The 26,679-nt window shown below is 40.7% G+C and overlaps 1 protein-coding gene across 3 annotated transcripts in view; it reads right to left on the bottom strand.

Moving 5' to 3' along the window:
- arid4a (AT-rich interactive domain 4A) overlaps positions 1-26,679 on the bottom strand; it is a 131,451-nt gene that overhangs the window by 82,766 nt on the left and 22,006 nt on the right. For all 3 annotated transcript variants that reach the window (XM_070879142.1, XM_070879140.1, XM_070879141.1), the window contains exons 3-5: positions 10,923-11,033; positions 10,721-10,786; positions 7,972-8,062 (exon numbers count right to left, since the gene is read on the bottom strand). In XM_070879142.1, the coding sequence (XP_070735243.1) occupies positions 7,972-8,062; positions 10,721-10,786; positions 10,923-11,033 (268 nt within the window). The remainder of the gene's footprint in view (positions 1-7,971; positions 8,063-10,720; positions 10,787-10,922; positions 11,034-26,679) is intronic.

Below are 26,679 nucleotides of genomic sequence, written 5' to 3' on the forward strand. Positions count from 1 at the left end.
GAAGGCAGCTATTCGGTCCTTCATACTTGTGCCAGTTCTCTGAAACCATGAACCATTTAGTCCTATTCCAGTGCCCTCAACCTGTACCCATCTAAATTTTACCTTTTTAAAATATATGTTCACTTACCTTTTAAAATCTATTATGAATACTGCTTCCACCACTGCTTTTGGCAATCCATTCTATGTCCCAACATCCTTTTGTGTTAATAATAAGTCTCATAACGTTGCCTTAAGTTGGTTTAGTGATAATTTTAAGTTTATGCCCTCTAGTTATCAACTTACTGACCAGTGGAAATAGTTTTTCCCAAATTTACCGCATCAAAACTTCTCATAAGTGTTCACATCCTATTTATTTGAATGGTATTAGAAAGAACTTTGATCAGGTGTGTTGAAGCCTATTTTGACTTCCATATTGTGGTAGCAACAAAGGGCTCCACGGAATTTGCCACTCAACTAAAATATTCGGGAAAAATACTACTAACAATTTCACATCCTCATATTTTCAGAACACCAAGTACTATCTAAGTCAAATTCTTACTGCTAGCTACTGGTTACCATCTTTTGCTTCTGTGTGATTATATTTTTTGTCAATACATTTAACGTATTAGCTTTCCCCTAAGCAATCTATTTTTCACCTTCATGAGTAGACAGGAAGCATGTTCAGTTTGTTGTACCGAGATAAAATGGAAGTTGAAAACCCTGCATCACACCATTCCTATTTACTACCCACACAGGTTTCAGTACATGCATGCCTGCTTGTAGAAACTGGGGTTTGGTGTGAGCCTGAGTTTAAACTGTTGGTAGAGAGCTCAAACTAAATGTAGATGTACCAAACTGTTATAAATCATCTTTAAAATTTACTGATTTTGATTAGTTCTTTACAGTTTATATAGAAAGTACCTTGGAACTTTCCTGTTGGATATGCATGTGTTGTTGTACTCACCAATATTATACAAATGTCACAGTACTGCACAATACTGTGGCATTTGTATAATATTGTTAAGTACGACAACACATACATATCCAACAGGAAGGTTCCAATGTACTTTCTATGTAAACTGGAAAGAACTAAGCAAGTTGACACAACTGTATTTGAAAGTGAAGTTTCTTTCAACCACACCCTCACTATACTAGAGTTAAAACATAGACTACCCATTGAGTTCCTGGAACGAGAAATAAATCGTGAAACACAGTCTGCAAAGTCCAGAACAATGCTGTGTTAAAGGTATAGTCTGAAATTCACATATAGCATTTCCTAATGTCTATCAATCTGTCAAGGGAGTAAGCGACTACCTCACCAAGCTTTTACATTTTAACAGTACTTTTGGAGCTCAACAAGAATAGTGGGCCAAAAATTGTGGTCGGAGGCTTCCCGCAGGTGGATGCCTCCAACCGGAATGTTTTTACAAAGATACTTGGTGGTCCTGGAGGAGCAAACACTTCTGGACCGAGGACGAGATGCAGAGCCCAGAGCAGAAGCCCACGCATCCCAGGAACATAAGCGCGACCTGGGATCACGTGGGCCTGGACCACCAATGAACATAGAGTATTCTGATTGATAATGAGAGTAATGAGAGCTCATACAATCAACAACTTGTTTTTATATAGCGCCTTTAATGTCGTGAAACATCCCAAGGCGCTTCACAGGAATATTGAGAGATAAAATTTGACACCGAGCCGCATAAGTAGAAATTAGCGCAGGTGACCAGAAGCTTGGTCAAAGAGGTATGTTTTAAGGAGCACCTTAAAGGAGGAAAGAGAGCTATATAGAAGCAGAGAGGTTAAGGCAGGGAGTTCCAGAGCTTGGGGCCTACGCAACAGAAGGCACGGCCACCGATGGTTGAGCGAGTATAATCAGGGTTGCTCAAGAGGACAGAATTAGAGGAGTGCAAACATCTCGGGGGGATTGTGGGGCTGGAGGAGATTACAGAAACAGGGAGGGGCGAGGCCATGGAGGGATTTGAAAATAAGAATGAGAATTTTGAAATCGAGGCCAATGTAAGTCAGCGAGCATAGGGGTGATGGGTGAGCAGGAATTGGTGCAAGTTAGGAGACAGGTAGCTGAGTTTTGGATCACCTCTAGTTTACGCAGGGTAGAATGTGGGAGGCCAGCCAAGAGTGCATTGGAATAGTCAAGTCTAGAGGTAACAAAGGTATGGGTGAGGGCTTCAATGAGGATGAAGACATCAATGAGAATATCCCCCAAAACACAAACACAATAAGTAAAAAAAAAACTCACATATTTAAAATTAATTGAAATTTAATTAAATTAAAGGTCTTAGGAAAAAAATTATTTTTCTGAAAATGTTTTAAAAGGGTTAAAAATAAACTTAACTTAATGGACAGGGTTTTTAATATAAAATTCTGTAATAAAATGTCATTTTTCTATCTTTTAAAACTCTTACGCCTGCTTTTCCCAGGCATACGAGTTTGAAGGACATTCGCTGGGCACGGAGAAATCTCCACCCACGAAGGCCCTTCTCTCGGAGATGCATTGGAACTGTCAAAAGAAATTGACAGTTTGCAAGTGCCGGATTTCGGCGCATACATTTTGCGTGCCTAAACACGGAACTTTGGGCGAGTGGGCACAGCATATGCACCCCGAGAGGCTGCAATTTCAGGGCCAGTGAATCCATCTTAAATTTGCCGTATTATAAGTTTTATTTAAAATTAACGCCAGACTAAAATAGCTCGTACTGCTAATTATTTTGAAAATATTATGAAGCAAGTCACAAACAGATGACAAGAATTATCAAGAAAAGTGAAATCAGCAATATCATATAACCATATATTTAAAAATATTGTTTTAATAAAAGCAAATGACAACAACCAATATATTAATTAGTACTAATAAGTTATAATGCATTTCCAAATTTAAGTTATTTGTCTCATCTTTCAATGTAGCTAATGGAAACTTGAGCTTAGGTGTTGAATTTGATACAATTATCCCTTTCATATTGCAGGATAATTGTGATTCTATATTACAGGATAATTGTGATTCTATATTACAGAAGGCTGCTAGTGCTGTAGATTTTATCCTCTGTATTGCAATGCCATATTGCGTAGTACCTTCCGCAGACTTTAGGGAAGGTGCAGCAGCCAGAAATAGTAACAACTTGCACATACTGCTCTGTTATTGTACATTGTGACATTTCAATACAAAAATGGATAGCTTCCACAGCACAGGCAGCCTAGGATTTTACAGCCTAGTGATAAAGAAACCTCTGGCTGCAGTATTTGTATTTTCTGTTGAAGGCACTGCTACTCTACAGTTGTCTGCAAAAAAAATCTCCAAGTGATTCTCAGCACTTAATTTACTTCAGAGATACTGTCTTAATTGGGGTTGTGACTAAAAGGGGGCTTTGTAAGACTTGCACTCAGATTTGTCTATATTTTCTGAAACTGCTCAGAATTAGAAAATACAAGAACATTGAATGGAATGCGCATCCTAAATAACATTAATTAGAAACAATTACTGCAGGTGCAGACTAGTAGGTGCTAAACATGCCACCGTGCAAAAGCCCAGTAATTTAGTGGTTATGCGACTTGCTAACATTCCCAAATGTACAAATTTGTACTATGATAAGTTTTATCAAAAATATAGCTAAATTGTTGCTTGCAGCTCAATCCATTTGTACTGGAAACATAGGGGCCAAGTTTCGGCCTGAGTTGCTCCTGTTTTTTTGGAGCAACTGGTTTAGAATGGAGTATCTTAGAAATTTGAATTCTCAGCATTTAGTTTGCTCCAGTTCTAGTCAGTTAGAGCAGTTTCACTTTGGAACAGAATTTTTTTTTTCAAAAGGGGGCGTGTCCGGCCACTTACGCCTGTTTTCAAAGTTTAGGCAGTGAAAATTTACTCCAAACTAACTTAGAATGGAGTAAGTGAAGATTTTTGTACGTTCGAAAAAACCTTGTCTACACTTTAGAAAATCAGGCGTAGGTTACAAATTAGGCGTAGGGAATGGGGGGGGGGGGTTTAAAGGGAAGTTAACAAACATTAAACACTTCAGTTTTCGAAATAAAGAGCCATCATCAATAATAAATGATAAATACATCAATAAATCAATCCAAAAAAATTAATAAAACATTAAAAAAAAATTTAAATCAATAAATAAAACATTTTCTACTTACCGACTGCAGCGCCGGGAGTCCTCCAACAGCGTGCTGGGACGGCCCCCTCAGTGTGTCTCTGTCAGTGTCTCTATCTCTCTGTCTGTGTGTGTGTGTGTCTCTTACTTTCTGTCTATGTTTCTGACAGTGAGGCGAGGGGTAGGGGGAGAAGGGAAGCGGGGGGGGGGGGGTGGGGGGTGGGAGGGGGAGAAGGGGGGATGGGAGGGGGAGAATGGAGGAGGATGAGGATGAGGATGGGGGTGGGAGGATGAGGATGAGGATTGGGAGGATGAGGATGAGGATTGGGAGGATGAGGAGTGGGAGTGGGAGGATGAGGATGGAGGAAGGAAAGGAGAGAGGAGGAGGGAGGGAGGAGGGAGGAGGGAGGGAGGGAAGGGGAGAGGCGGGTGTGGGGGAGGGAGTGAAGGAGGCTGAACGACCGGGCCCAAAACTTCGGGCTGGATTTACAGGTAGGTGGCGTCGGGTCTCGGGGGGGGGGGGGGGGGGGAGAGACACGGAGGTCGGGTGGGAGGAGCCTTATGCACGCAGCCCCAGTGAGGCCATTCAGCCAGGGCTAGGGGCTGCGTGCTTCGGGCCCCTCCCACAGTTTTGGGCGCCTGGAGCTACTGCACATGCGCGCCCACTGTAGCGCGCATGTGCAGAGGTCCCGGCACTGTTTTCAGCGATGCCGGGACCTGGCTCCGCCCCCCACAGTTCGTGCTGCGCCGAGCCCAGCTCCAGAGAGCCTGCAGGGAGCCGGAGAATAGGTAAGTTTTTTTTAGGTGCACTTTCTGGCGCGAAAAACAGGCGTCCAGGTCCGGCGCCGCCCGAAACTTGGGCCCAAAGTAACAGGTGTAGGCCATTTAGCCTGTTCCATTCAACGAAATCAAGATAGTTTTGGCAAAACCAGAATAACTAAGCAAGTTCAAATCTTTCAAGGAAGAGGAGTGGAAGAGCTCAGGTGATGAAGTGGCTAGAAGCTAGCATTTCTCCTTTGGAAAATAGAGTCAAATACAGCCCATACTGGGTTGAAAGCCTCCCATTTCTTCTGGGAGTAAAGGGTTGATACGCAATGAGTTTTGGAAGTCTCAATCCCATTCCAATTGTGTGCAAGCACACGCTAAATAAAACTGTCCCTAGATTGGTAAACATTCAAAAAGGAAACCAGGTGCCTCATATGGGAAATGGAAGAAAATCACAGTGCTAACATCCTCTTGATGAGCAAAAAATTCATACACATACACAGTTTTAAAAAAATCATGCACATATGTAGTTACAATAAAAACTTTTACGACCATCATTCTGGCTGCAGACCTTTCCCAATGTTACAGCAACATCCATACTGGTTGAGTAATGTCAAGAGGACATCCCACCTTTGGCAGAGCTGATGCCAAATTCTACTGGCAGTTATAATTTAATTTCCTTGCCAATGGCACGTTTCCTCTAGAGGCAGGAAGCAAAATCCCCTCCTGAAGAGCGTTTTGGTGCCACTGGAGGAACATACACAACACTGTTTACCATATGAGGCAACCCTGTAAGATAAACCAGATATTAAAATTGTAAAAGGAAATCTAGAGTGAATGTTTCACCGCATCACAGCACACAAGATATAATAAAGCCCCTTCAGCCCTTTTTGTAAAAGTTGCTCATTAGCAAGTTCCCAAAGAACATAGATCAAAGTCTTTGGGGAATGGAGTGGTTATTTATTGTACTTGTATAAAACAACAAAAATATCAAAATAATAAGTGCAACACCCAGTATAACATGCTATTTGGGAACTAACCAATATTATAATAAAAGTGGCATGGTTAGTCTCATTATTGCGCCAATGAGGATAATACTTGTACAGGAAATCAGAAGTTACAGTACTGTTTAGAAAACCAAAAAGATAAGATTGATACGAAAAAAAAGTTTAAAAAAAACAGAACCAGAAAATGAAAAGCAAGATTAAATTAAACTGATCAGTTTATCGAGTGGACATACTTTCAATTGCATGCATTTTAAGACAGGACCAATGGTGTGCATCTCTTCTAGAAGTAATGACAGGCAGAGCAAGGACGGTAAACTGAAACTTTGTTGCTAATGATTCACATTAATTCAGTTATTTAAAAGTGGATTTTATAATTTAATGGAAATTTATAAAAGGTTTCTAGCTTCAGCTTTTATTTGCGCAATTGGTTACTAGGTCTCATTTCTGGGTCAGAAGATTGCAAGTTTAAACACTACATCAATATTTGAGGCAATCATTTAGGCTAACAATCTCGTGCAGTACCAAGAGAGTGCTATGTTGCCAGAGATTGTGGCCTTCAAAGGAAATGTTAAACTGAGGTCCTGTCTGCAGTGCAGGACATTAAAGTTGAAATGTAACAATGGTAAAATTGGTATTTTGAAGGATGAGATCAAATGGCAGGCTCGAAAGGCCGAATGGCCTACTTCTGCACCTATTTTCTATGTTTCTATGTTTCTAAATGAGCAAAAGATCCTCCTTCATTTAAATGTATTTAATTACAAATCTGTTCCCCCTTGCCTATCCTGAAGGCACAAATTTATGCTGAGGTATAGTTCCCCGATCTGACCTGATCGTATTAATACCCAGACAGGAGTCAGTGCGAAGTAATTAAGAGCACAAAATACAGTAGACATTTATTTTTCCTAGCCAAAATCATCTGTAGTGGTGTTATCACCATACCATGAGATTAGTTACAAACTTGTTTTACAGAGACTTCTACTGCATGCATTTGGTGTCAACTATATTAACAAAGATAGTAATGGAAAGGTTCAGGACACACCCACAGTGCGCTCTGTTGGTGGGAGGAGGATCGTAGAAGAAGAATATTAATTCTCCAGAATAGAAAAACATGCATCTAAAATTATGCCACAACTCTAATGTTGACAAGCAAGTTTAGATATTCAGCCTTCTTCCAAGTCTCCAGTTGAAAATCAATCTTAACTGAGATACTGAAATTAGGAAATAAAAGAATGGGTTAGTAATTAATTGGGTCAGATGAAGAAGGGTCTTTGGCTCATTTCACCTCACCCTTCCAGAATATCAATTCTACTATCTACCAATTTCAGTTAGAATTCCTCAATTAAGAAACATTCTTCTGTAACAGAATGGTTTCTTTTCGCTGGATGCTAGAAGCCATTCTAAAGCTTACTTTGGTTACAATATTTATCATTCAGAAGAACATAAATTTTGATAAGTAAACCATCAACTTTATCAGTTAGTTCTTTTTGCTAAATTTGACTATTGGCACTTCTGCATACATTCATAAACTTAAAATAAACATCTGAACATACAACACGATGGGGATCCTACAGCGAGAACGGGACCAATTTCTAGCTGGGGCAGAGATCACCTCATGCAAAAGGTCGGTACTGTATGATATTAGTCAGGGCCAGAGTGGTTTCCTGGACTAGTTTTGATTGCCTAAGGGGGTCGGAGAGGGAATGTTCCAGATTCCCCCCCTCCCACCCCTAACTGGCTTAGATTTAATCTGATTTTCACCTCTCCCAGGGGATTACATGACTTTCAGGTGAGATGGGCATCGTATATACTGTGATGTACAAGGCATCGCAAAGTGTGTGGGACAGAGCATCTAGATCTGTAGAAAGAATCTCAATACTTTCTCAAAACATTAACTGTGCATTTGAAATAAATAGCATTATGAATCTAGTCTCAAATACACACTGAAGAAAGGTTTTCACAAAATAAATAAAATACTACAAAGCTGAAACAATTCAAGAACTATGTAAACCAATATTCAACTTGTACTCCAATACCAAAACATAAACCACAATTGGGATTATGCACGAATGGTGGTTAACATCAACAGAAGAATCCCATAACAGTTCACTCACCTACAGTATACCAGCTGGCATCTGTCAGTTTATTAATGGCAGCCTCCTGGTAAGAGCCTTCAGACCCCTTCACCTCTACTGATGCTCCAATCTGCAGCACAATGCAAAGCATTTTGAAACAAAACCACACATCCTATGTCAACTTTACAGCGCGACCATCAGATGTATAAAGCAGTGCAATCCATCTACAATAAAGTAATGTGCAAAATCTGTAAAGAACAAGTCCAGAAATATACATCTGAACTGCCTGTGTTAATCATCGTGCAAGCAAGTGTTCGTGAACTTGCATAAGAAAGAAATAACTGTTAAAAACCTTCAGTGTTGCAGCAAGATGGTATTCTTTTGCAAGGTTATTTGTAATATTTTTATGTAAGGATGATGCACTGCATTGATGCTCCAATGGAAAATGCCTGGGAACGGCAACAATGGCTCAGGCCTGCGATCCCACACATGTACACTTCATCTTTGCTACAATATCAAAGGAGGCCACAATACAGACTAAACAGTTCCCTATGGAGACAGGGCACATCTGCTTTAAAAAGAGGGAACCATTCCACCAATTTATTATGTCAGGTCTCAGCCAAAATTGACCCCAAATAATTTTATCACCTAACTTTTACATTTCTGATTATGTCGCCGTTTTGAGTCTGATGCGATCAGCTATGTGGCATTGGAGGATATAGCCTTGGCTGTGCTGTGCCGAACTGGCCCAACTTTGACTTTAAACCTCCCAATCCTTTGGCCTCAGCTCCACCCCTACATTGGCTAGTGGCAATGGGTTAATTAGCCTCGTTGGTTGGTGAGCCAGGGTAACATGGGGCTCCTGGAGCTTATTTGATTTGTCAGAGAATAAAGGAGGAATTTTCCCAAACTTTTTCCACCCTGAAATTGTCCTCCTTTCCCCCCCCCCCCCACTCTCCCTTTTGCTTTTACCTCTCTCAGGAGGTAGCATTCCGAACAACTGGAGAGATGACAACCATCAACTGGGTAGGATGAGCACCAATGGGCCTGATGGTCTTCTGAATACCTACCCGACTAAATAAAGCCAAATTGCAGTTACAATAAGAGTGGAATCATTAAATTCTGTAGAAATGTTGTTCATGAGGGAGCAGAAGCCTTCGTTTTAGCAGTGTGTGTGTTAATGATTGCAAAGTTTGAAAGATAAATATGAAACCTTTTTCGCACCAAAGCAAGACACGAGCAAACTAGCATAATCTCATTAAACGGAGGTCTTCCTACATCGTCCGACACTATTTCAGGTCATTTAATTTACTAATCTTGCCCTTCAATTGTTCATGTTAGGTAACTGGTGGCAGGTTGATCATTATGGAGATCAATAGAACATATAAAATGGGGAAAAGATAATGAGTGTATTTCTGAGCAGCTGAAGTGCTTCTGCAGTTTTCTTTTCAAGTCATTGCCATGGTGAGGCTTGTGATGCCGCACAGGACAAATGCACCAATGCCATAGTAATCTACGTCATATAACCACATGAAGAAATTTCTCCATTAAGAAAAGCTAATGATTAACATGAGCTATTTTCTGCACATATCAATGAGTAACCAATCAGGTGATCAAACCACAGAATTCAGCCGATATGCAAATATACTCTGTAGCTTGATCGCTTAACTGAAGTTTCTTTCCAACCATTGCTCAAGAATAGAAGTAAAATAAAACATACAAAAGCAGAAATCAAGTTGGTTTCATTATTCTTTGATTGAAAAAAAAAAATTGGTTTTACTATGGCCTTTTTAGTCAATTTTCTATGAATCGCAAATGAGCAGGTTTGTAGCATTTATGCACACCTGTGTGATACACATCACCATATGGGGACATCTGTACTGTGTGTTTCTGCCCCAATTACAATACATTGCACAATTCTCAGCACTTTGGCCATATAGCGGCCTTGAATCATACTGCGACTAGTAGAATATGTACTTCTCTAAAATTGTAGGCGGGAGGAGGCAGTGATAACATACATCCCATCTGGTTTATGATGACCACCAAAATATCATAATTCAGAGCCTAACATTGTCACAAACCAGATTAGTCATTGAATAACATCTCACATAGATATTGTGTCACTCGGCTTACAAACATCCCAGTATCCATCAAAAAAATCCAGAATTATGTATTTTGGTAGTACCAATTGGTCAAAAATGATTTAACTACATTCATAACTTTTTAAGTTTTATTTGAGACATCAGTTTCCCTACCAACACACATGCACAAGCAAAATATAAAATTTTGTAGGTAGACTACAGATTCCAGTCTGCTTTGCTACCGCTCCAATATGCTACCTCAGCATTGCTCAAAGAAACCTTTTTAATGAGCAGTTATTCTGTGTATGCATATTACAATTTTTCTCACAAAATGCAAGTCTGAATCAAGCACAGATAGCATAGTATTAAACAACTTGTACTTCTATAGCACCTTAAAATGTAACAAAATACTTGGGGCAATGGAGAGTAAGTGGACAGGGGTGATAGGGGAGCAGGATACAGGATAACAGTATTGGCACTTTGAGGAGTTGTTCAAGTTTATGTAGGGTAAATCTTGGGAGACTGACAAAGAAATCATTTGAGAAGGTTTAGACAATGATTTTAGCAGCAGTGGGAGAAAGATGTGGATAGAGGCAGTTAATGTTACAGAAGTGGAAAGAGGAGGTCTTGGTGATGGGTACATTTCAAGCTTTAACCATTGCTGGAGGAATTCAAGCACAACAACATCAGTGAAAAGTTATACATACCCTTAATGGGCCTTTTACTTGGTCATCCTGAACAACTTGTGTAGAACTGTCATGCTTAAAGATCACCTAGACAATATGACAGAAATCAAAAGTAGACTTAGCATACTGGAAATTACCCTTCAACAAACATATTATAGTAGAAATACAAGTCAAAAGTAGCTCAGCAAAGGAATGGGTTTCTGATGAACAGCATGCAACATACCTTGACCTTTACCAGTCGCTTCACGGTCTTAATCTTTGCCTCGCAGAAGGCACCGCGGTACTTGGCACTAACATCCGTCCCCACTGTGAGATAGGCAGGCTCATCAGCTGCCTGTGAATCACAAAAAAATATATAGGGGAAGCCATCAATCGCAAGTGATAAATTAAGCCAAAGCAATTCCAATAAAGTGTAATGTAGAAAATACAAAGTGCACCCAAACATGGAATTCTAGTAGAGGGACTTCCACTGACAATTCTATGGGTCAATGCACTGATTAATGTGGACTGAGCTGTAGAAAGATCCTAAGTCTGGTCTCTGCTGTTAACTAAAGCAACAATGGGGAGAGGTGCACAAAATCATTACTTTCACTGCTCCCAGGCTTGGACCAGGAAGTGGGAGGAGGAGCAAGAAAATGCTGAGTTCCTGCTATGGTTGCAGAAAAATAAAAATGGGTCTTAGTCAATGTTCCCTCATTTTTTGGGGCCCTGTGCAAAAGGTAACTTTGAAAAAGCCAGGACTGGACCGCGCAGGGCCGGCAGAGCTGCGCAACGCAGCTCATAGGGAACTTTGGTCTTAGTCTTACGACAATAGAGGGGAAAATATTCCTAACTGGTATTTACACTAGGTGAAAACAGGATTTGTGATGCCCTTTAACAGGAACATAACTTGTTGTTGTCAATGCAGTTTTAGGGTATATTAAAACCCTGCACTGCTGGAATCCATATTCATGACTTAATGTTTCCTCCAACAGCCCCACTTCCAGGTTGAATGATCCACAAATAAGTGTTGTTCACACCATCCAAACAAGATTTTTCTGGCTTAATTAACACAGTAATATTGTGTGGAAATCAAAAACTTAAGTTACCTTCTGGAAATCAGACATCATGTCAGGTGCCCATTTAAATTTTTCCCAGTCTTTTCTATCCATTATAAGCACAATATATTCATTTATATTTACAAAACTTGTTCTGCCTCCATCTACCTTCATACAGTGACATAGAATTTGTTACATCTTCAAATGGACAAGCTATCCGCCAACACTCAAGCTCAGGTTCACAAAAAGAATGACAGATGATGCAAAGTACTATAGAGCTACTGAATCCCATGGAACCATAACCAGCATGTCTTCAGGAGAGAAGAGAAAAGTATAAAGTACCGATACTATATTCTCTATTCTCTTCACTGCACAGCAGATCCAGATAATTATGCCCTTATCATAAAGTAATCATAGTTTCTCTAAAAGGTAGTCTCACACCACTTTGACTTTGCTTTGTTGCAGAACTGCAACTGGTCAGAAGCAAGCTTTTAAAAGATCCTAAATGGTCAGTTAAGCATCCAGAAACTTTTACGTTTCATTTTTAAACTGTTTCATGTCAAAGAGCCAACTCTAGTCAGCAATTTGCCACCATTAAAAGTTTAACCACATTTAAATACAAGTGAAGCAGTAGAGCCGACAGTATAAATTGGCACTCCTGCTCTTCATCTTTATAAACAGCTATAGTATCAAAGCAGTACCTATTGTACACAATCAATGCAGGATTCAGCTTTTGTTTTCTACCCAAGTATACTTCATTAAACTTGCATTTGTGTGGGAATTCACTGCTGTTTTGAGTGTCGTCTCAAACATTCCTTACACACTACAGGACTGCAAGGAAACTGTAGAGCAGCACTTAATGTACACAGTGATCATTTATAATTTCTTACATAACTGCAACATAGGTCATAGGAAATAAGTTAGCTCAAGGTATCTTTATTAATTCAGTAATGTAATGCTGCTTTTCTTTCCAACCTCATTCTATATCAATGTAAATTTTTGTTTATGATATTTCTCTATCAGAGAATAAAATATATCCAGATTTCACATGGCTAAATCACACAATACACAGGCACCATCCACCATGGAAGAAAAATAGGGAAAATGTAAAAGACACTCATATTTCTCAACTCTCGACAGACACTGAAAGGTGTTACACAGCAACATGGCTCACAGTTACAAAATACAAGAAATATAAAAAATAAGGGCAGGGGTAGGCCATTTGGCTCCTCGAGCCTGCTCTGCCATTCAATGAGATCATGGCTGATCATCTACCTCAACTCCGCTTGCCTGCACTATCCCTATATCCCTTGATTCCCTTAATATCCAAAAATCTATCGAGCTCTGTCTTGAATATACTCAAAGACTGAGCTTCCATAGTCCTCTGGGGTAGAGAATTCCAAAGATTCACCACCTTCAGTGAAGAAATGTCTCCTTATCTCAGTCCTAAATGGCCGACTCCTTATTCTGACACTGTGACCCCTGGTTCTAGACTTCCCAGCCAGGGGAAACATCCTCTCTGCATCTAATCTGTTAAGCCCTGCAAGAATTTTGTATGTTTCAATTAGATCACCTCTCATTCTTCTCAACTCTAGAGAATATAGGCCTAGTCTACTCACTCTCTCCTCAGAGGACAATCCCCTCTTCCCAGAAATCAGTCTGGTGAACCTGGAAGGATATACTTCCCTCTGTGGCAAGTATATCCTTTTAGGTAAGGAGACCAAACCTGTACACAATATTCCAGGTGTGGACTCACCAGGGCCCTATATAATTGCAGTAAAATGTCTTGGGCTAGAATTTCGGCTTTCAGTGGAAACGGTAGTTTTACGCCAAAATTACCGTTTTCGCTGCGCTACCGTTTTTAGGCCCGCTTTTCAGCCTTTAATCGGTAAAAATCAGTGTTGCACGAGGATTTGCAGCGCAAACGCCAAACTTCGGCAATTTTAGTCCAGGGATGATAGCGCTGCGAGAGGCGCCTTGGGAGGGTGGGGAAAAACGACCCAAAAATATTGCAAAAAAAAAAAAAATTCACAAACCTTGACCTACTAAATCGCTGAAAAAGAATTCAAAAATAAAAACTTTGCAGGGCTGCACCGCAGGTTTGACCCGGTTGGTATTCTGGGCGCAGAATACGGGTACCTGCAGAGCCAAAACCCGATCGCAAACACAATTTTGACGTTGCATGTCGGCACTCCTCTCCCCGCCGGTACGTGGAAGCGCCGCCGCAAAAAGGTACCCTGAAGATCCCGCCGTCTGGGTTTTCGCCGCGGAGGGTCAAATCACGGCGCAATCCCGGTCGCAAAGTTGTTGAAATTCTAGCCCCATTACTCTTATACTCAAATCCTCTTCTAATAAAGGCCAATATACCATTGGCTTTCTTAATTGCTTGCTGTACCTGCATGTTAACTTTCAGTGATTTGTGTACAAGGACACCCAGGTTCCTCTGAACACCAACATTTCCCAATCTCTCACCATTTAAAAATACTCTGCTTTTCTATTTTTTCCAATCAAAATGGATACCTACACATTTCCCCAGATTATATTCCATTTGCCATGTTCGTGCCCACACTTAGCCTGTCTATAGCCCCTTGGAGCCTCTCTGCATCCTCCTCACAACTTACATTCCCACTGAGATTTGTATCATCAGCAAACTTGGATATATTACATTTGGTCCCCTCATCCAAATCATTGATTATATATTGTGAATAGCTGAGGCCTAAGCACCGATCCTTGCAGTACCCAACTAGTTACACCTTGCCAACCCAAAAATGACACGTTTAAACATAGAGAAACATAGAAAATAGGTGCAGGAGCAGGCCATTCAGCCCTTCTAGCCTGCACCGCCATTCAATGAGTTCATGGCTGAACATGAAACTTCAGTACCCCCTTCCTGCTTTCTCGCCATAACCCTTGATCCCCCGAGTAGTAAGGACTTCATCTAACTCCCTTTTGAATATATTTAGTGAATTGGCCTCAACTACTTTCTGTGGTAGAGAATTCCACAGGTTCACCACTCTCTGGGTGAAGAAGTTTCTCCTCATCTCTACTGTCCGTTTTCTGTCCGCTAACCAATCCTCAATCCATGCTCACAATTCCATGAGAACCTAATTTTATTTAATAACCTCTTGTGTGGCACTTTATCGAATGCCTTCTGAAAATCCAAATACACCACATCCACTGGTTCCTCCTGATCTATTCTGCTCGATACAACCTCAAAAAACTCTAACTGATTTGTCAAACATGATTTCCCTTTCATAAATCAGTGTTGACTCTGCCTAATCTTATTATTTTCTAAGTGCCCTGCTACGATGTCCTTAATAGATTCTAGCATTTTCCCTACTACTGATGTCAAGCTGACTAGTCTGTAGTTCTCCATTTTCTCTCTCCCTCCCTCCTTTCTTTCTTAAATAGTGGGGTTACATTTGCTACCTTCCAACCCGTGGGAACCTTTCTAGAATCTATGAAATTCTAGAATTAAGACAATAATGGCAACCTCCTAATGTTCTCCATCTAACACACTCTATATCCTTATAGCTATTTTTTGTTTTGTAGCCAGCCCAAAAAAAAAAGTCATATCAACCACCCCCAGTTTGTTGAATCCCAAAGATTCACAAAATCAGTACTTTACACTACCTCTCGGTGTAAAATGGAAATAAACTGCTTGATCCATGAGTGCAGAAACAATATGACAATATAATTTTTTCCAGAGGTCATTTGAGTGGAGTCAGATCCCATCCATGGTAGAATTAGTGCCTTTTGCTAAGTCACTACATACAAAGACAAAGAAAATTCTGGATATGACACAAGTTCAAACACAGGTTAAGAACATAAGACACAGGAGTAAGCCCTATGGCCCATCAAGCCTGTTCTTCCATTCAACAAGATCATGGCTGAACTTCCACATCAACTCCACTTTCCTGCACTATCTCCATATCCTTTGAGTCTCTTGGTGCCCAAAAATCTATTGATCTGTCTTGAATATACTCATGGAATGAACATCCACAGCCCTCTGGGCTAGGGAATTCCAAAGAGTCACAATCCTCTGAGTGAAGAAATTTTTTCTCATCCCAGTCCTAAATGGCTGACCCCTTATTCTGAGACTATGACCCCTAGTTCTTAACTCTCCAGCCAGGAGAAACAGCCTATCAATATGTACCTTGTCAAGCTCTCCAAGAATTTTATATGTTTCAATGAGATCACCTCTCATTCTTCTAAACTCCAGAGAATATAGGCCATTTTACTCAATCTCTCCTCATAGGACAACACTCTCATCCCAGGAATCAATCTAGTGAACCTTCATTGCAGCCCCTTTAAGGCAAGTACACCCTTCCTCAGTTAAGGAGACAAAGACTGTACACTTTGGCCTCACCAAAGCTCCACTTGATTGCAACAACACTTTCTTACTCTTAAACGCCAACCCTCTTGCAATAAAGGCCAACATACCATTTGCCTTCCTAATTGCTTGCTGTACCTGCATGGTAACTTTCTGTGATTTGTGTACAAGTACCCCAAAATCCCTCTGAATACAGGTATGGCGCTGAGAATCCGGAGTTCTGAAATCCGGACGATCCGTGGCAGGGTTGTCCGGAATCCGGAAAATGTTCTGAAATCCAGATCCCCGCCTCGGGCCGCCGCCGACCTCGCCTCCGCCGCTCGGACGCTTCCCCCCTCCCCTCCCCCACCCAACCCCATTTCCCAATCCACCCCCCTTCCTAGGCCCAGGCTTTTCCGGACTCGGGACGTCATAAAGACGTTCGAAAGTCCTGAAATATACAGAATCCAGAGCGGCCTCGATCCCGAGGCTTCCAGATTCTCGACGCTGTACCTGTACCAACATTTACTAATCTCTCTCCTATTTAAAAAAAAAATTCTGCTTTTCCCTTCTTCCTACCATATTTGGATCTGAAACACACAACGCTCCAGGCTCATTATAAATTGTACATTTTTCTTGTACATCCAACCTACGTTACAGGCAGATTAACTTATGATAAAACATTGAAATTCCTTTTAGTTATTTGAGTAAATCAATAACTTGCACTTATTGAAGTTGCTTGAAGAATCCTTCAAGCGCAGAGAGATTTTGTACTTCAGTATATGACGTGCTTGAAAACGTGAATCAGCAATGCTTGCTTTCCTTTGAAGTATCAAGCCTTTGGTTGCTGGATATATGCAAGAGAAAATTGCTTCTGGCAAAAAAAGTGAATCCAGCACATAATTGTATCAGAACTCTCTCTCTTCTAGAAACAAACACAATCCTAATTAACAAGACACCATACCTGCTATTCCTTAAATATACTAGTTGATAAACAGAAACAATTTAAGTGCAACACTATGGACAGTTGCTAAGTAAAAGTAATTCTATCTTCAGTCCACAAAAATGACTTCCTAAGCCACTCTAAAAATTCATATCCTGAATAATTCTTCAGTCAATGTTGGGGGGGTTGAGATCTTCGACTCAGTGAATCACAAATCATTTTGCATGAACCAAAAAAGACAAAATCAACCAGATACCGAACAAATCAGAAATGGCAAACACAACTTCGACATCGAACATTTGCCCCAAAAGTGACAGCTCACTTTTGCTGGCAAGATGCTAAACTACCCAAAACATATTTCCACAAATCATTATTTCCCAATGTAACCAATGCTCACTCCTCCACCTAATCTAACAAAACAGCTTACGTTTTACTTCTTGTTTGACACATCTATGATCTACGTTAGTATTCCTCTACTGAATTCCTACATTTCTAAATAATAATGGCCTTGTCCACTTTAAAACTAGATTACACTGCAGCAGCCAGCAAAAGCACATTTTATAACTTGTAGTAATATTTCAAAAAAAGACATTTTGATGCAACATATTCTACCTCTGGCTAAAGTTCACTAATCCCAAAATACTGGTAGAACAGAACACTACTATAAATCTTGATTAGGAATGACATCTATTTTATAGCTCTGAATTTTAGGTTTGTATATAATTTTTTAAGCTGCAAGTTTAGAGAACATATCACCTAGTGTGCACGCTAGCCTAATGTAATCGCAAGTGTATTTAAGAACAGTCATTCCGTCTTCTGACAATTCACTGAACTTTTGACAACTGAGTTGTGCTGCACATTAATTCATCAACAGTGTTTACCTCTGCATTGACAGTTTTCAGACGGTCCTGGGGAGGGAGGGGGGAGAAATATATAAGTCAACACATGCTGCTCTTGCATGCCACCTAGCATCTCAGGAGCAAGATTGCTTTCTTAGTTAGGGGATGGATTATTTTGCAGAGGCAAAAGTAGAAAAATAAAATCTGAATAGGAAGAAGGGAAAAGGAGAAATGCCGTATGTTTTACATGGTGAGCAAATGCATTTATGTCCTAGGGTTAATGATCACTCAAACTCATCAGCTCCTCCATTTTTGGGTGGGTGGAGAAAGGAAAAACTAAAAGAGGGGCAATGGTCTTCAGTTCTCAGCCAAACATAAACAAACTGTTCTAGGTTTTAGTGGGAGCAAAAATGGAAAGAATGAATGTGCAACTTTTCCTAAATGACATCTGGTAGCATCACTTCTGGTAGGGACATTTCTGAAGAGCCACTGACACAAGTTTCAAGTAATCCAAAAACGTACATTCAATACTGGCTTGACTACGGATGAACGTGCGGTCATGATTGGACAGCAAGGAGACAAAAACAAAATGCTAAAGCTGAAACAGAAGAAAATGATTGGGTGCAACACCAAGAACCAATTTTGACATTTCTCATTTGTCTTAAAATGACACATACCTTTTCTTGAACAAAGTGAAATATTCAGTTTTAATAGAAACATCCCAACTTTAAAGTTGAAGTTACTGTTAAGTTTTATACTTTATCAAATGGCCATTCTTCATGTACAAGGATCGACAAGGATTGTTCACAGACTATTTGACCGTTGAAGTCAATGAATCACACAGAAATTACAACACGGCAACAGGCTGTTTGGCCCAACCAAGTTGCTGTTGATCCTCTGAACAAGCAGTAGTCCGAATCCCATGTGCCTGCATATTTCTTTATTCCTCCATTTCTTCCATCACCTATCTAACCTATTCTTAAATGACAACATAGTCTCTGCTTCAATCACCAACACCAGTAGTGCATTCTAGTGCCTCACAATCCTCCGTATTAAAAAAATTCTCCAATATTGTCCTCATCCAGCATCTACACACATGTAATTCTGGCAAGGAGTAGTGGACAATTAAGAGTTGGATCCTCGATTGGTCTCTTTTCTATCTTCACACTCCATAGACAGAAACTTGAATTCTAATTTCTCCCTTTCCTTTCAGCATGCTTACAGGATCATGAGATACATTTAGTTCAGAGCCAGTTACTGCCAACTTTAGATGTGAAACTAGTAGTCTATATTAGTAAACAACCATGAACTAATGAATTGAACTGCATCTCTCCTGAACACTACAGGCTGATGTTTGACACTATATACGGAAATGTAGTAAACAGTGAGGAAGATAGTAACAGACTTCAGGAGGACATAGACAGACTGGTTAAATGGGTAGACACATGGAGATGAAATCTAACACATATAAGTAAGGTAGGAAGAATGAGGAAAGGCAATATAATCTAAATGGTACAATTTTAAAAGAGTTGCAGGACAAGTTAAATAAAAAATCATATGGAATCATTGTCTTTATAAACAATGGCACAGAGTACAAAAGCAAGAAAGTTATGCTGAAACTTTATAAATCACTCGTTAGGTCCCAAGCTGGGGCATTGTGTCCAATTCTGGGCATCACACTTTAGGAAGGATGTTAAGGCCTTAGAGAGGAGATTTACTAGAACGGGACCAGGGATGAGGGACTTTATTTACGTGGCGAGACGAGAGAAGCTGGGGTTGTTTTCCTTAGGGCAGAGAAGGTTAAGGGGAGATTTAATACAGATATTCAAAATCATGATGGGGTTTGATAGAGTAAATAACAAGAATCTGTTTCCAGTAGCAGAAAAGTCAGTAACCAGAGGACACAGATTTACGGTAATTGAACCAGAGGTGAGGAGAATTTTTTTAATGCAGTGAGTTGTAATGATCTGGAATGCATTGCCTGAAAGGGTGGTGGAAGCAGATTCAATCATAACTTTCAAAAGGAAATTGGATAAATACTTGAAGGGGAAATAATTGCAAGGCTATGGAGAAAGGGCAGGGGAAGGGGACTTTTTCCAAAAGAGGAGGCACAGGCACAATGGGCTGATTGGCCCCCTTCTGTTCTGTATCATTCCATGATTCTATGATCAGTGGCTCGAACTTAAAAATTCACTTTATGGATCAAATTGCTTAGCTGAAGTCACTCAGACCATACCAGTAGGAGACTAGTTTTGCATTTTTGTGGTGACATCCTCTTTACTTTGAACAAAACAAAATTAAGGACACCTTGAGCAGCTTGGTGAGGAGTAAAAAAAACACTTGGAAAATGTAAGCATTTTGTAAATATTTATTACAAATTCACTATATAGTCTTTCACAATTACTTAAGCGAAATACTGCAGATGCTGGAAATCTGAAATAAAAACAGAAAATGCTGAAAAGATTCAGGTCAAGTACATCTGTGGAGCAAGCCTTTGTGGTCTGACGAAAGATCATCAACATGAAACGTTAACTTTGTTTCTCGCTATACAGATGCTGCCTGACCTGCCGAGTATTTTTTGCATTTTCTGTTTTTATCTCTCACAATTACTATTAGGTACTGCAGATTTACAGAAAAACTAATTTTTCCCAATAAATCAGTTCCAGCTGCAGCCATTAGAAATATCCCCGCAACATGAGGGAGAAAGGAACAGAAGGATACGTTGATGGGGTCAGATGAAGAAGATTGAGAGGACGCTTGTGTAGCATAAACACCGGCAGGGACCTGTGGGACTGAATAGCCTGTTTCTGTGCGGTAAATACTATGTAATACAATGCACGATCACACAGCACCTACATTATAGCATAAACTTCATTATAACAGACTATTATGAAACTTTCACTGGAACAAGCATGTTCTCATCCTGCCTGCAAATGCATTAAAATCAGCAGATAGGCTTAAATGTTGTGAAGACGAATCCAGGACAAAAAAAAGTTGCCGATCCCAACACAAATAAAATGAGGTTTACGAAAGTGAAAATATTTTTATACAAATCTATTAAACAGTGCACTATGTAAAAAAATTTTAAAGTAAAATCTTTGGGGTCAAGTTTTGGCCCGAGTTGTTCCTATTTTTTTGGAGCAACTGGTTTAGAATGGAGTATCTTAGAAATTGCAATTCTCGGCATTTAGTTTGCTCCAGTTCTAGTCAGTTAGAACAGTTCCAGTTTGGAACAGATTTATTTTTTCAAAAGGGGGCGTGTCCGGCCACTTACGCTTGTTTTGAAAGTTTAGGCAGTGAAAACTTACTCCCAACTAACTTAGAATGGAGTAAGTGCAGATTTTTGTATGCTCAGAAAAACCTTGCCTACACTTTACAAATCAGGCGTAGGTTACAAATCAGGCGTAGGAAACGAAGGTGGGGGGGGGGGAAGGGAAGTAATTAAATTCTACAAGCATTCAACAGTCTTACTTATACAAATAAAGAGCCATCCTGAATATAAAATTATAAACAAAGCAAAGACAAAATATTGAATATTCCTAACTGTGTGAAGCAGCAGCAGCCTTCGAGCTGCAGTGCTTCAGGCAGGCTTTCCATGTAGGAGACAGGGGCGGCGTCAGTGACTCGACGGCAGCCGAAGACACAGCAAGCAGCCTTCGAGCTGCGGTGCTTCAGGCAGGCCTTCCTTCCATGTAGGAGACAGGGGCGGCATCAGTGGCTCGATGGCAGCCGAAGACACAGCATGCAAGCAGCCTTCAAGCTGCGAGGGAAGCTGAGGCCATTCGGCCACGGGATAGGGGCGGCGTCAGTGGCTCGACGGCAGCCGAAGACACAGCAAGCAGCACTCACTGATTTCAGCAGGTGACTTCTTCAACAGTGCTGCTAAAAGCACTCCTTCAGACACAAAAAAATCACCAAAATTCGATCCCAAGCCTTTCCATGGGTTCAACAGACAAATGAACACTTTTCTTTAAGTCCCTTTAAAAATGGCTGAGTGCCAATGTTTATGGACTACTGTGCGTGCGCGCATGCTCCAATGCGCACGCGCAAGGCTGCCGGCACGACGTTGTCTCATTTAAATTAGCCCCCCCCCCCCTCCCCCACCGACCACTTGTAGAATTGACGCGACTCTGTGGCTCCGTCCCCCCACTGCTGTGTGCGCGCCGCGCCGAGCTCCCAGGGACCTGCAGGGAGCCGGAGAATCTGGAGGTATTTTTCTGATGCATTATTAGGCGCGAAAAACGGGCGTCCAGGTCAGGGCTGCGCCGTTCTAGGCGCGGCCCGAAACTTCACCCCAATCATTTCTCAACTGCAGCAGCATAGTGAACCGCAACAATATGAAAATGTTTACTTTATCATTCTTCAACTGCCTGTATTTTAATACCACTAAGTTTCTGTATAACTTACCTAAAAAAGCCAAAAGATCTATATTTTTGTCTGTATTCACAAATAATGTGCAGTATGAGTATTTCTTCCATTAAAATTTAATGGCACAAATTACAGCAATTTCCAGTTCCTATTATCTTGAATTAATCTTACAAGATAGAAGATCAAAAATATTTTCTGTTCAACTGATCCCAGACCATCTATGTACAAGCTTGATGAATAGACATACAAGGTGGCGATACAATGCTGTAAAAATGGAAAAAGGATCTGGGACCTGAAGTAAGGCTGCAGCTAAGGTATTATGTTTAGTTTTGGGCACCCCATTATAGGAAGGATATATGAACAATGAGAAAAGTGCAGTCTAGTTTTGGGAGAATGTTAGCAAAGATAAGGGGTTATAGAAATTAGAGCTTTTTTCACTGCAGCCAATGTGGTTAAGGGGTGACCTGATTACAAACAGTTATGTAGATAGCAATAGACTGTTTCCACTGGTCAGTGAGATGGTAATGAGGGTACAAATCAATGGTAATCGCAAAAAGCATTCAAGGGGTGGTCATAATTTTATTTTTTATAGAGAGAGGTTAGAATTTGGAACACTCTGCCACATATCATTATTGAAGCAAGTCCATAAATTCTTGAATAAGAGAGATTATTGCTTGAAAAAAATGGGATAACAAAGGACGAGAGCAGGAGAGGAAGAATAAAGTAGGTGGCGCATGTTTAAGAAAACACCTGTGCAGTCTTGATGTGCCAAATGGCCTATTTCTGCTGTAACACTTTATAATTGTATGAAATAGAGAAGGACGGATAGGGGGAAAGAGAACAAGCCAAGAGGAAAAAGATAAACAGCAAAAGCAAAAAACATCACCACGGCGTCTTTCTGATGAGACAGAGGCACATATTTTGCGGTCAGCACTCGAAGCAAAGGCACTCGCCATTGGCCCCAAAGAAAGTGGCCCACAGATTCTTGCGACCTCTATGGCAAGACGTAATGTATGCATTTTTCAACGTCAATTGATTGCAATGCTCTGTCATGGAGATTCCCAGCGATGAGCTGCTGTGACGTCAACAAGCTGTCTAAGCAGCCAATCACATCAAAGAATTCTCAGCCCAAAAAAACAGGAAAGAAGCTGCTTTTATCCAGACTTTAAAAAAAATGTTAGAGCGTGAAATAAAAATTGGGACTTTCACATGGGGATAAGGTAAAAGCTGAAATGTTATGAACAAACATTTTTTTTTAAATTAAGTTTTGAAAAAATTGTAATTTTTAAGATTATGGAGAAATTTTACACTCGACAAATATAACCCCAGCTACACCTATTCCATCAAGGCTTAACATTTAATGGGGTATTTAGCAACAATATTAGCACGGAAAAGCCCAAGTTTTTGTCAGTTTTGCAGATTTCACCGATGACTGGCTATAGGCCCGGGGGAGGAGTCCACAGTGCACTCTTTACCGGAACTGTGAATGACAGACCGCAACTTCAAGATTTCCGTGTTTAGATGCGCATGCGCTAAATCCTGAAGTTGCATCAGTTTCAGTGGGGTAATGACGGCAAACGCTGACAGTTCGCCTTCATTACCCACCGCAAATTTCGGGCCATTAAACCAACTTCCTTCTGGTGGATGTAAAAATCCCATGGCACTATTCGAAGAGGAGCAGGGGAGTTCTCCCTGTCATCCTGGCCAACATTTATTCTTAAACCAACATCGCTAAAACAACTTATCAGTCACTTATATTGCCTGTCCTTGCCACACAGCACTACCCGCCAATCATCAAGATCCACGGCGCGGCCCTGGACAACGTGGACCATTTCCCATACCTCGGGAGCCTCTTATCAACAAGAAAAGACATTGACGAGGAGATTCAACACCGCCTCCAGCGTGCCAGTGCAGCCTTTGGCCGCCTGAGGCAAAGAGTGTTTGAAGACCAGGCCCTCAAATCTGCCACCAAACTCATGGTCTACAGGACTGTAGTAATACCCGCCCTCCTGTATGGTTCAGGAGACATGGACCATGTACAGTAGACACCTCAAGTCGCTGGAGAAATACCACCAACGATGTCTCCGCAAGATCCTGCAAATCCCCTGGGAGGACAGACGCACCAACATTAGTGTACTCGACCAGGCCAACATCCCTAGCATTGAAGCACTGACCACACTTGATCAGCTCTGCTGAGCAGGCCACGTTATTCGCATGCCAGACACGAGACTCCCAAAGCAAGCGCTCTACTCGGATCTCCTTCACGGCAAACGAGCCAAAAGTGGGCAGAGGAAACGTTACAAGGACACCCTCAAAACTTCCCTGATAAAGAGCAACATCCCCACTGACACCTGAAATCCCCTGGCCAAAGACCGCCCCAAGTGGAGGAAGTGCATCCGGGAGGGCGCCGAGCACCTCAAGTCTCATCGCCGAGAACTTGCAGAAACCAAGCGCAGGCAGTGGAAAGAGAGTGCGGCAAACCTGTCCGACCCACCCCTTTCCCTCAACAACTATCTGTCCCACCTGTGACAGGGACTGTGGTTCTTGTATTGGATTGTTCAGCTACCTAAGAACTCATTTTTAGAGTGGAAGCAAGTCTTCCTCGATTCCAAGGGACTGCCGATGATGATGATGTTTGTGGGACTTTGTTTTGCTCAAACTGGCTGCCGCATTTCTTACATTGGAGAAGTGACTACACTTCAAAAAAAAAAAGGATTTCATTGGCTGTAACGTGATTTGGGATGTCCTGAGGTCGTTAAAGCCTCTATCTAAATGCAAGTTCTTCCTTCTTTCGAAGAGATTTGTGGTTTGAATACCCCTCCATTCCCAATCATAGCATGGATAACAAAAAAAGATTATAATTACACTGTAATATGCCTATGGATGGCACTTTTTAAATGTAATGAGTTTTTCTCAAAGGAAAAGGTACCTTAATGCGAGCAGCACCAAAAGCCAGTAGTATTACTGAAACATCATGTAACTATTTGACAAGTACAAGACAGTAATTCAATTGAGCATCTTGGTGAAGTTATAAAGTAGTGAATTTATGCTATTTTTGAATATCAACAGAACCCCAAAATAAATCACCAACAGCATTTAAAATATATATATTTTTTGATTGTACTGTAAAACGTATTTCTGAACATATGAACTTGATTTTAGGCATTTTGTTTTGTAGCAAACACAGAGCAAGGTTAAGGAAGCATCGCCTGGAGGATTGTAAATGTTACACCCCTGTTAAAAAAAAGTTTAAAAACCCAGCAACTAAAAGCCAGTCAGCCCGTCGGTGGTGGGGAAACTGTTAGAAAGAATAATCCAGGACAAAATTAATTGGCATTTGAAAAGTATGGGCTAATAGATGAAAGTTAGCACGAATTTGTTAAAGACTAACTTGATTAAGTTCTTTGATGAAGTAACGGACGGGGGGGGGGAGGGGGGGGGCAGATTGATGAGGTGTTTGACAAAGTACTACATAATAGACTAGTTAGCAAAATTAAAGCCCATGGGATTAAAGGGACAGTGGCAGCATGGATATGAAATTGGTAGAGCAGTAGTGAATGTTTGTTTTTCAGACTGGAGGGAAGTATATGGTGGTGTTTACCAGGGGTCTTTGATATATATTAATGACTTAGACTTGGGTATGCAGGGCATCATTTCAAACTTTGCAGCTGATACAAGACTTGGAAATGTAATAAACAATGAGGAGGACATAGACATACTGGTAAAATGAGTGGACACATGGCACACGAAATTTAACACAGAGGCGTGATGTGATACTTTTTGGTCGGAAGAATGAGGAGAGGTAATATGAACTAAACGGTACAATTTTAAAGGGGGTGCAACAACAGAGAGACCTGGGGTGTATGTACACCAATCATTGAAGGTGGCAGGACAAGCAGAAGACTAAAAAAAACATATGGGATCCTTGTCTCTATTAATAAAAGGGTGCAAGAGATTTACTAGAATGGATGAGGGATGTCAGTTTTGTGGAGAGACTGGAGAAGCTGAGGTTGTTCTTCTTAGAGCAGGGAAGGTTAAGAGGAGATTTGTTAGAGATGTTCAAAATCATAAATGGTCTGATAGAGTAAATAGTGAGAAACTTTTTCCAGTGGCAGAAGGGTCAGTAACCAGATGACACAGATTTAAGGTGATTGACAGAAGAACCAGAGGTGACATGAGGAAACTTAAAAAAAAATACAGCGAGTTGTGATCTGGAATGCACCGCCTAAATGGGTGGTGGAAGCAGATTCAATTGCAACATACAAAAGAGAATTTGAAAAATGTTTGATGGGAAAAAATTACAGGGCTATGGGGAAAGAATAGAGGAGTGGGATTCATTAGATAGTTCCACCAAACAGCCAGCACAGACACTATGGGCCGAATGGACTCCTTCAGTGTTGTGTCATTCTATGATTCATAGCAATGTGAAACAATAGAAAAAAAGTGCTAAATGTTCTACTCACCAACTACAAATGGGTAGA

Source organism: Pristiophorus japonicus, chromosome 4 (genome assembly GCF_044704955.1).
Source record: "Pristiophorus japonicus isolate sPriJap1 chromosome 4, sPriJap1.hap1, whole genome shotgun sequence".
Taxonomy (NCBI): Eukaryota; Metazoa; Chordata; class Chondrichthyes; family Pristiophoridae; genus Pristiophorus; species Pristiophorus japonicus.